The sequence below is a fragment of the Pinus tabuliformis genome, chromosome 7 (genome assembly GCF_031772625.1).
Source record: "Pinus tabuliformis cultivar Carrire ecotype Pingquan chromosome 7, CPIR1, whole genome shotgun sequence".
Classification (NCBI taxonomy): domain Eukaryota; kingdom Viridiplantae; phylum Streptophyta; class Pinopsida; order Pinales; family Pinaceae; genus Pinus; species Pinus tabuliformis.
In genome coordinates, this window is record NC_142293.1 from 1,525,963,905 (window position 1) to 1,525,975,973 (window position 12,069).

General features: G+C 32.5%; 1 protein-coding gene across 2 annotated transcripts; it reads right to left on the reverse strand.

Annotated features, from left to right (window-relative positions):
- Positions 1–1,774: 1,774 nt before the first annotated feature.
- LOC149253646 (rac-like GTP-binding protein 5) lies at positions 1,775–6,437 on the reverse strand. Of its 2 annotated transcripts, XM_089459995.1 has the most exons (7): positions 5,595–6,398; positions 5,136–5,223; positions 3,551–3,660; positions 3,382–3,445; positions 3,180–3,244; positions 2,757–2,822; positions 1,775–2,418 (listed from the first exon to the last, which is right to left on the reverse strand). In XM_089459995.1, exons 1-7 carry the CDS (start codon positions 5,691–5,693, stop codon positions 2,320–2,322), a joined length of 591 nt encoding a protein of 196 aa, XP_089316121.1. In that variant the 5' UTR covers positions 5,694–6,398; the 3' UTR covers positions 1,775–2,319. The 2 variants fall into 2 exon arrangements, with proteins under 2 accessions (XP_089316121.1, XP_089316120.1); XM_089459994.1 differs by having other exon boundaries at positions 3,382–3,660; positions 5,595–6,437.
- Positions 6,438–12,069: the final 5,632 nt, after the last annotated feature.

Consider the following 12,069-nt stretch of genomic DNA (forward strand, 5'->3'; position numbering starts at 1 on the left):
AAAAAAATAAAAAACTTGACAATAATGGCAACTATAATGACTATTTCTATAACATTTTGATTGGAAAATGATTACAATAAAGGGGAGTACAGCTCCAAATACATCCTGCAATACAAGAAAGAATAATGCAGTTACTTCTTCACATAAAGAAAACTTAGCTATTTCACATTCATTCTAAACTTTTTTGAATTCAATTCATTTTGATATTGGCAATAACATATTTGTAATTGCATCATCATTCCTTCATTCTTGCTCAAATGAAATCAGTAAAGGTTCTTTTATTTTCAGTTACCCACTCAGTAATATTGTAAAGCAATAAAGGGGCACCTCCAAACACATCCTGTAATGCAACAAAGAATAACGCAGGTACTTCTTCACATAAATAACACTCTGCTATTTCACATCCATTCTAAACATTTTTTAATTCAATTCATTTTGATATGCCAATAACATATTTGCAATTTGCATCATCATTCCTTCATTCTTGCTCAAATGAAATCAGTTAAAATTATTTTATTTTCAGGTAGGTATCTCAGTAATGTGGAGAGACAAATATCTTTGTAAAGCAATATTATGAAAAGCAGTAGCTGTTCCTTGTATAGCACTTAATACAATATTTTAGACCTAGTAATAGGACCTGTTGGCAGTGAAGCAAAAGCAAATCATTACCATAACATAAAGCATTCAAAAAGGTGGCAGCTATAATGACTATTTCTGGAACGTTTGGTTGGCAAATGATTGTAATAAAGGGAAGGTTACGTTTGGTTGGCAAATGATTGTAATAAAGGGAAGGAAACCCTCAAACATAGCCTGCAATGCAAGAAAGAATAATGGGGGTACTTTTTGACAAAGAATATTTCGCTATTTCACATTTATGCTAAACATTATTTAAATTCAATTCAATTTGATATGTCAATAACATATTTGTAGTTGTATCGCCATTGTTTTGTTTTCATTTACCTACTCAGTAATGTGGAGAGACGTGAAGATCCTTGCAAAGCAATTTTATGAAAAACTATTTATTGATGGAAGCAGTTAAAGAACCATGCACTATAATTGATTTCATTATAGCCATTGACAGAAATATGCCTTAATTGCATGGTAGTCTCATTCAGGAGAGAGTTATAACTAACTACATACGACAATGTTATAAACGGCCAAAACAAACATTTTCTTATTGAAGGAAGTAAACATTCAAATATATATTAATTGTCAATCTTTAAAAATTCCCGACATTTTTCAGACAATATCTCAGTCAAAATATGCTCTAATAAGTATATACACGTTTGTGTCAGTAAAAACTGAAAGTTCTCCTTTTTTTTCTGAATATGTATCATATAATGCAGAGAGAACACTTTTCCCAAAGAGAACAAACCCGCATCTACTTTGCACCAACTTCAAGACTCTACATATTTCCTAAGAAAGGCATTCCTAGCGGAAACACAACTAAATGCCTCTTCTTTCACATTATTGTTAATTCATTGCAGCTTGGACATTGTACCCAGAAAAAGGCATAAAGATTTAGAGTAGAGTCTCAACATGGAAAGACTGGAGAAATTCTTATTTAACAATAACATTCTCACACCAATGATAACAAAAGTAATTACAACCCATTACCAAATGTCTCGTAGATATGCCAAGCAAAATCAGCAATGCAACTCTTTCTATGGTGTCCAACTTTTTAAACAGCAGATAAATGTAGATTCAATCAAAACTTTACATCAGATGTGTTACAAAATAAGCACCGGTGTAAACAGTTAAAGATCTTCAACTATAAACTCAGAAACCAGAACATCATAATTTCATAAATTTCGTTTTATACAAATGTGCAACTTGTTTCCTGCATAAATAAATAGGACTGTCAAAAAGCATGGTCAGTGTTGCATATTGAAACCATACATCATTCAAAATCAGTAATACAGATCATACTTGACATAAAATTGAAGTCCTAGTGCTCTTCAGAGTCCAGGACACCTGCTTTGGCATGATGCATTCAGCAGTCTCGCTTCAGCTACTATGACAACATAGTTAAAATTTAAACCCTCGGCAACCGTCTTGCAATAGTAGCAGGACCAGATAAAATAGACAACATTACATTGAAATCGGTCTCTTTAACAATAGCAGGTAAGGATTAAAAAACAAGAAACCCTAGTTCTTGAAAAAACAGTAGAAGGCTTTACAAGAAGAAATTCAAGAGGTTAAATATGTTTCTGGACAATGGTAAAATCGTCAGAATAAATATAACAAATCTGCTGGAAGAAGATAATCCTACGTCAGCCTTATTGTCAGTGAAGTGCGTTCAAAACATCCACATATCTCTTAGAGAATAGAACAATTTTTCTGCTTTTTTCTCCGCTTTTTCTGCTTTGGTGGCTGAAGAACCACTTTAATCGCAGCATCAAAAACAGCCTTGACATTCTGCACGTCAAAATCAACAAATAGTACAGACTGAAGGATTAACAATTTGAAAAACATCCTGACGACATATTCCTAAATCCAAAAGACATGTTCACAACTCTCTTGAGCAATAGATAGATTCAAAGCCTGGTTGAATAAATCAGAAACCAAATAATAACAGCAAATAGATGCAGCATGGGTAGATAAGATGTAGATCTATCACAGCAAGTAAATGCAGTATCGGTAAATAAGAAGATGGTTCCATAATAAACCCCACGCTGAAATTATTTTCTTTCCCATACAAGCTAAAGACAACCATAACAAGCCATATAAAAAACACTTCACTTCTTTATTCGTACCTGCTGGGTTTTGGAACTACACTCAATATATGCTGCTGCTCCAATCTGCTTCTTCAACTCTTCACCCTGCAAAGTCAGAATGATAAATACGGATTGCAAGGAGTAACAAATCTCACACATAAACTCCAATTGAATGCAAATGTTTATAATTTAAAAGCCATGAAACAGACCCAAGAATACCATATCTATTTTCAGGTACAGACTCCAAACCTATATGAAACCATTACATCTTTTCCTAGTGTAGCACAGACAATGCATGATGTGCATAATACTGTGCAACGAAAAAGTACTAATGTGCTCTCAAGTTCAACAGAATAAAGGAAACTATTATGATTTTTGAGTCATATTTGTTTTCCTTTGCATTCTGTGGCTTCATTAACAAACGACCCAAATCTGTCAGATTTTTCATGACAAAGAACATACTTGAGCTGTTGTTATAGGGGCTGCTCCAGGATGATCAGCAAAGAACTGCTTGTCATCACGCAAATCTGAGGAAGCATTAATAAATGGATAGTTTAGCAACAAAATATGAAAGCTGATGCATCGAATCTGACAGGTCGGAGTACAAAAAACAAGTGGCGCCTCTAGGCAGCCAACTGCACAAATACAAAAGCTTGATACCCACCTAATTTAGTTCCCACAAGAATGATTGGCACATTTGGTGCATAATGTCTAAGTTCTGGAATCCACTGCCATGCAAAGAACCAAACAGCATAAAAATAAGGCAAACAGATAAAGATAGACTTCGATGTCTGCGACATAAAGATAGATTTCACCAGAGCTTTGGCATATACCTTCTTTGATATATTTTCATAACTAGCCTTGCTGATCAGAGAAAAGGCAAGCAGAAAAACATCTGCACCTCTATAACTCAATGGCCTCAGTCTGTTGTAATCTTCTTGACCTGCACCAAAAACACGAAGCTATACCTACTTTATTTACTATATCATAACAAGTTACAATGCACCATAATTTACAGAACAATGTGGAAATCTTAAATATAAAACAACTATAGCTGTCACCCAAAACAGTTGTGTTGGGAATTGGTTTGATCTTAACTCCAAAAATCCATTTGCATGATTGCAAGAATTGTATACACTGACAAAACTCATGCACTGCTACTAAACCAGCCTAGATTCATCTTAACTACAGAACAACACAGTGCTAAGAGGCATCAAATCTCTTTTCACTGTAAAATAGGTTTGCATCTCAAGAGACTTCATCCCTCTCAGTGCTTGGCATATTCAGAATTAAGATGGATCTAGGCTGGTTTAATTATTGATTTTTATGTTTTTATTTTATTTTATTTTGTTTTGTTTTTATTTTACAGCACATTACAATATTTCTAACATACTGGGCTGGAGAGAGTCTCTTGGCGCAATGACCCAATCTTCTTTTCCTCTCAAGAGGTGTGCATTTAAACTAAATTCATTCACCGCAAGGAGATGTTGCTTTCACTCCAGAGAACTTTCTTGTGTCAATAAATTACTGGTTGACGTACATTTATTATACCATAATAAATCAAAATGCACCACAACTTGCAGAACAAGGAGAAGATCTTGGATATAAAACAACTAGAACCATCAACCCAAAGAAGTTGACCTTAACTAAAAAAAATTCTTCTGTGCAATTGCAAGAATTGCATATGCCAAAAACCAATGCAACACTGTTAAATGATCCAAACTTCTTTTCATCTCAAGGAAAGTTCATCTAAACGAAACTCGTTAAGGCACAAGGACATTTTACTTATCACGCCAGAGAACTTTCTTGTGCCAATAGGAGTTACTGGTTTACATGCATTTAGTGCCATAACCAAAATAGTCCATTTTTAAGTACAAATCAAAAAATCAACTCTCATAAAATATACATTCATAATAGGTAACACAACAAATAGGCCCTCCGTTACATTCAGAGGTACAATAATGGGATTTAAACGTACCCTTTCCTTTTTGGATGGTTTTGTTGGATCTTTTTAGGAAAAAGGTTAGCTTGGAGAGCACCCCTATGTAACCAGGAATGCTACGAGGGAAATGGTAAATGGACTATGATCGCAAAAATTATGGAAGTGGCAGTTGGGGACCTCCCGGGTCATGGAGATGTTGTCGGTGCCTAACAAAAACGAAGTTATGTTTGAGACCTGACGCTTGGCAGCTCAAAATCTTACCAAACTAATAAATAAAGAAATAACAAAAAAAACCCTCAATGCCATGCCCTGGTGCAGCAGATCAGAGCCTCTGTCACATAAGGGGCTTTGCTTAGTATGACAGAATCTCAAATCTGACGAACATTCCAAATCAAAATGCATCCCAACACGGATCTTCAACAGAAAATGTAACTATTCCAATTCAGAAATAAATACGAAACACATCTGGACATTACCTGCAGTGTCCCACAAGCCAAGGTTTACTGTATTTCCATCAACAACCACATTTGCACTAAAATTGTCAAAAACAGTCGGCACGTAATCCTGGATGACACAAACATCAAACCCAATCAACATCCTAGAAAGAAAGGGGGCAATATATCATCAAAATCTCCATTTCAAACAAAAACACAAATCCCAAGAATGAGATGGGTAGACTTGAATATTGAAGCTGAATTCAGGAAAAATACTTCAGATCACACACTTCTTCCAATCATACCAGATTTCTATTGTGACAAAAATCTATAGCAGTGTTTCTATTAGGCACATTAATGCCGGAATTGAACATAACATAACACTATGTAGCAACTTCCCTAAACCCATATCATTTCCTATGGGAATATAAATTGCATTTGAAAACCCATCTGCAGAAAATCTTCCGATTTGAAGAAACAAAATGGTTGGGCAGCTCTTACCGTTGGAAACGTGTTGCTTGTGTAGGAGATGAGCATACAAGTCTTCCCCACGGCCCCATCCCCCACGGTCACACACTTGATAAACCTGGAAGTGCTCATGTCATCAAAGCCTCTTTCTCCCAAGCCTGTTCAGCCCGCCCCTGAGAACTAATACCAGATATCCTAGCACCCAATGAACCACAATCGGCACCCAATGAACCAAAATCGGCACCCAATGAACCAAAATGAGCACCCAAATCACCAAAATAATCCCCTGGTCACAAAGATCCCAGCTTTAGGCTCCCCTGATTTGAGAAAAGGCATCTGAATCAGTCATGTCGATGACAACTGTTCAGATTTGCAGGCATCCAACCAAAAACCCATTAAATTGATCCCCTGACATCCCAGATAGTACCACCAAAGACCTGCTCAGTTGTTTACTTTCTCCAAACCAGCAGAAAATGTGATGTAAGCAGGTACCCAAAAGGCGCTCAAGAACAGGGATTGCAGCAGATCATTGATCCCGCATTGAAAATACAAAAAAAATGGAACCGAGCAGAGACACGGAGACAGACAAACCGCATCACAGACAAGAAAAGATCGCAGCGCGCAGAAAAAAATGAAAGGGTAAAAAACAATCCAATATGCTCGGGGAGCACTTATGGACCTCTTAATGGCTCCTTAACAGTCATGTTTTTTAAAAAGCAAAGACAGCAAAGCACAGTGGGGATTGGATGTAGATAATGAAAAAGCCTAAAAGCCTTCCAAAGTCTTCCATTTTGACTTACCTTTAAGCGCCTATATCTCTAACTGCCTGTTTGTGCCATTATTATTGCGATCGTGTGGTGTAGAGAATCATGCCCTTAAATATAGGGGTTGAATGAATATCACGGATATCCATGGCCATTGGCGACATTCAAAAATTAACTATCTTTCAGTTTCTAAATTTGAAAGGGATTCTGTCTTCATTACCCATTCGAACTCGAACTTCAACGATTGCTTCCCTATATGTACTCTACTCTCTTTCCTAAAGATTCACCAAAACTAAATGTTGATGTTTGTTATAAAATTTTCCAGTAAATTATATTTGAAATAATATTTGGTTTCGTTTATAATATGAACTTAAATATTTGATTTTATTGGAGATAGTTTTAGTAATGATTATAAAAAATAATAGTTTTTTTGAAAGCAAGTTTTATTATTAATTTGGGTATATAGAATTTTGGTGTTTGGAATAGAGTTACCGTGGTCTCATTCGTGTAAATATTATTTAAATTAAATTTGTATTTTAATCTTGGAGTAAGACTTACAATTGCTTAGAATTAGTTAAGAGTTCATCATCTTTCAATACAATAAAATAGTTTAATGACGCAAGAATTTAAGAGGCATATAGCAAGAATGAAAGTTTATTTCCTTATTGTGTAGTATTGACCCATCATTTCAAGCTCTGTGATTTTTTTAAATAATGGTGATAAGTCAGCCCGCATTCATACATATTAGTTAGTGATAATTGTCCTCAATATAGTTGACAACTAAGTTATGATAGATTTTTCCACCTTAAAAGGAAAAAAAATCACAAGGAAAACTACAATTTATAATTTAGTTTTATTAAAACCCAAATTAATCACAAAGAAAATTGCAAATTATAATTTAGTATCATTACAACACAAATTACAAATCAGTTTCAAAGGTGGCAAAACATATCATAAGTGAGTGGTTAATCCCTAAATGAGGGCAAATATCATTCCCTGTTATTTATGAATCAAGATTGACTCGTCATCTTAACTTATTTCTTTATGTTCAAAAAAACAAGTTTTAGAGGCGAGTTATATCTATGATAATTAGTATGAAAGAATTCCAATTTTTTATTTTTTTATTTTTGCTAGTTTGTTCATGAATTGCTAGACTAGCTTTTGGCTAAGAAATCATCATCTACAAGTAGCTAGTCATTAAAATCACCCAAGAAATCTTCCAGCATCTAAGCCATTAAAATCATTCATTTTGCCTTCACACAAGGAGTCCCTTAATAAAACACCATGTTGCCCACTAATCTACGTTTGATGAATGACACAACCCGAAATTTTAAAACCACCCTACATCCATCTTAACTCAGTATATACCAAGCCTCAAGAGGGATCAAATCTCTTTTCACTCTAAAAGAAGTTTGCATCTCAAGAGATTTGAACTCAAGATATACCAAGCCTCAAGAGGGATCAAATCTCTTTTCACTCTAAAAGAAGTTTGCATCTCAAGAGGTTTGATCCCTCCATGTACTTTGTATATTTGGAGTTAAGATGGATTTAAGTTGGTTTAATTATCAATTATAATTATTATTAATCTCTCAAGGTGCAAACCTCTTGTCTAAGTGTAAAAGAGATTTGATCCCTCTAGACCAATGATAAATCTGGAGTTAAGATGGATTTAGGTTGGTTTAATTTCCCCTTTTTAAATAGGCTATACTCCACATGAATACCATGGGTCCTCATAAACCTAGAACTCAAAAAACATTATTAACTTTACCAAATCAAATTTACCTTAATCAAGTCAATATTACATTAACTACCCAACAAAAAATAATATTAATTAATTAAAATACTAATAATTAAGTTGACCAAATCAAGTTTACCTTAACTACCCAACAAAAATTAATTAAAATAATAATAATAACATAGAATTTTATTTTTATTATTTTAGTTTGAAGTTATTTTTATTATTTTAAGTTGAAGTTATTTTTATTTTAAAGTAGGATTTTTTATTTTTTTTTTTAGTTTTTTTGTTTTACATAATATAATTGATAACATAATTGAAGAGGACATTACAACATCTCACATCTCTAGGTTGGAGAGCATCTCTCAGCACAATTAAAATTCTCTTTTTTTTAGTTTTTTTCTCATTTCATATACTAACCTAGATCTATAAGTCAGGATCTATCAAGCTCAGAGATGGATCTAATCTCTTATCACTCTAAAAGAGGTTTGCAATTCAAGAGATTTGATCCCTCTAATTTTATAGATCTAGTGTTAAGATGGATATAATCTCTTATCACTCTAAAAGAGGTTTGCAATTCAAGAAATTTGATCCGTCTAATTTTATAGATCCAGAGTTAAGATGAATCTAGATTAGTTTAATTATTATTTATTAATTATGAATTATGAATTATTTGTTTTAATTTTTATTTTTTTATGTAATTTGAGTGAGTAAAAATGTTTTAATTAATAATAACAATAATTATTATTATTATTATTATTTTATTTATTTTATTTTATGTATTTTTTCTTGTGTAATTTCAACTAGTCAAAATGTATACATAACATAACAGGACAAGACATAACAAAACAAGACATCTCTTCCATATGAGCAATCATTTATTTATTATTAAAAAAATTGTACAAATAAAAATTTAAAATTATAATATAATTCTTAATAAAAAAATTTCCTAAAAGACAATAATTTTTTTTTCTTTTATTTTTAAATTTAATTTTTTTCTTAATTTTAATATTTTTAATTTTAATTTTATATTTTTTTTGTAAGCTAAATTATATTGCTTGAAATATTCACATTATATAACAGATTGTCTTCAAAACCTTACCAGACTCACCTCCCATAAAGGAAACCAAAGGTGAAAATTGATATGAAATATATCCATGAGTCTTACAGAAAGAAAACTAAGATCCTCCAGACAAAAAACAACAATAATCAAGAATATTAGCAAAGACCATTGCATAGCATCTGGATCAAGAATCCGAAGAGGTAACAATGACTGGATCATCCACCCTTGCACCAAGAGGCTCTTTAAGTTTAAACTCACACTAGATATGTTTTTCCATGTGAGCCAGGAAAGTGTCCAACTTGTTCATATTGTCTTGCATCTTCCACTGATTCCTCTGGAGTTCATTTAAGAAAGAGATGATATAATTTCTATCTTCATGCTTCTCACGGAGGAAACATCCCAACAACGTCTTCAACTGCCAATGAAGGGTGACAGATTGTAGATATTGATCCCTTCTTCCCCTAGTGTGACTAGGGTCAGGAAGCCAGTAGGATACCTCATTAAGCACCTCAACATCAGATCGAGTGAGACCCTAAAACAGGCTCTCTATTTCGTGAGCCACAAAACGCACTCCTTTGAAACTTGGGTTTCCCACTTGTGAATGTTCTTTAAAGTGATTGGGGGGGGTGCATGGAAGGTTGTAGCAACCTCCTTGCCTTGAGCCTCTACATGGGACTTACGGGGTTGGCATAGTCCCTCTGCACCACGTCGCCCTTTACGACGAGGAAAAACCATGTTACCATATAACGAAATAAAGCTCGAAAAAAGACAAAATATAATGTAACCACATAGGTAGCAGAGGAGTAAAATCACCTCCTCTGCCAACATTTCATCCCACGCTACCAGAAAGATGCCAAAACCACACTTCACAGTCCACACCAGAATAACCCAATTCACCCCTTTGTTCCTAAGGCACTTATAGAACTTCCACTAACACAAAAAATTCTTCTAGAGGCAAGCAATCGCCCCACTAACCAAAGATATACTTGGCACCATCCCAAGCACCCATCCCACCCAAATCGAACTCTCTAAATGATTAGTCGGGCATTTCCTCAAGACAACTACCACCTCACAATTCAATAGGACGAGAGTAAAATTCAACAGAAGAACATGCAATAAGCAAAACTAGGGAGAGATAGTCACCCAAGATACAAACACCATGCATTGGGGACGATCGTCATACCTAAGCCACTTGCCTTCCTCCACTGTGATTGAGCCCTAGCAAGTACTTGCACTAGCCTACCAAACCCCCAAGTTGGTAGAGTCTTCAATAGGAGCCTCGAGGACACCAGAGATGCCCAAAATGAAGGATCCACTGAGATTTTTCAAGAAAGAGGGAGGGAAAGAAATCCAGCGCCTTGTTGGGACTATACTCTAACTATCCTGAATATAATATGTCATATCATCCATCTAAACTTCCCACCTATGAATTGTAGAATATAACTATCCCCCTTCTCCTTCCTTGGCTTGCTAAATTCACTAAAATGTTTGTCACCTTAATCATCCTGGAAAGGGAAGAGTAAATTCGCAGAGGTGCAAGCGTGAGAAGGAGTCGCTCTTGCATGTAATAATCTTGGGGGGCAAACCACACCACCCCACCATTATTTCTCATATTCTCACACCCAACGACAAAAGAGAGAACCATAATCTCGATATTGTAATTGACATGTAAATCACCATGATCAAAAAACACCATCCACCTCCACAATAGTTTATAAAAAATCATACCAATCAAAACACACTAACATCTAACCGAACCACATTACTAATTTTATACTCTATTAAAAACAAAACAACTTTTTTATTTTCTCATTTTGTAAATAATATACCATTTAAATTTATTATATTCATTAATTATGATAATTAAAATAATCTAAAATGATAAAGACATCCATTACAATGAATATATAACAAACTTGGACAAAGATAACCAATCTAAAATATATTTTTTTAATTATTAAAATATTTTTATTTGATTTTTTTAATAATTTTATTATCTAAAAAATAGATTTTCAAAATTTAATTATAAAGTTTTGAATTATTTTTAAAGCAAATAACACTTTTTCATTTAATAAACCATACTCCATAAATTTATTTATATTAGTTTGATGACTAAAATCATGGATGATAAAGAAGTCCATTACAATGAACATATAACAAACATTAGAAAGATAACCATTATAAAATATTTTTTCCAATTATCAAAATAATTTTCATTTTAATTTTTTAATATTTTTATTATTTAAATATATATTTTTAGTTAATTGGTCAATTAAATTTAGTAATAAGTTTCATTTTAATTTTTTAATAATTTTATTATTTAAATTTTTTAGTTAACTTGTCAATTAAATTTAGTTTTATAGTTAAAAGAAATAATTAATATTTTTATTATTGGAATTCAATTCCTCCTTAAATTTAGTAATTAGTTTTATTTTATTTTTTAATAATTTTATTATTTAAATATTTTTTAGTTAATTGATCAATTAAATTTAGTTTTATAATTAAAAGAAATAATTAATATTTTTATTATTCGAATTCAATTCCTCTATGTAATATATAGAATTATTAATAAATATATCATTCAAATTCATTTTTTATATAAATTTCATAATATATAGTTATATAGTTATAGTTTTGTATTTATATCATAGTAAAAATAATATTATTTAAATGATAATCAAAGTTAAACATAATTTTTATTTTTATTTTTTATAAATAACAAGTAAGTTTCAATTTTTATCAAATTAGTTGAAATACTTTAATCAGTCAAATTTTCTATAATTTATGTTAATTAAATTAAATTTAAATAATTAAAAAAATATATATATATATATATATATATATTATTATCTTCTTCACTTTGATTTAATTATACATGTGAACTATATTTCTCTTGAAAAAACTACTTTTTAATAATCTCCTCCATTAATATTATAAAAGTTAATC

Bases quoted from the DNA above. Each gene is read 5' to 3' on its own strand.
- LOC149253646 (XM_089459994.1), bottom strand. From the start codon at position 5,693: ATGAGCACTTCCAGGTTTATCAAGTGTGTGACCGTGGGGGATGGGGCC. The intron at 3,661-5,135 runs GTAATGTCCAGA...TTTTTGGTGCAG, and splicing joins TGGCTTGTGGGACACTGCAG to GTCAAGAAGATTACAACAGA. The intron at 3,245-3,381 runs GTGGGTATCAAG...ATGCTTCCTCAG, and splicing joins TCTTGTGGGAACTAAATTAG to ATTTGCGTGATGACAAGCAG.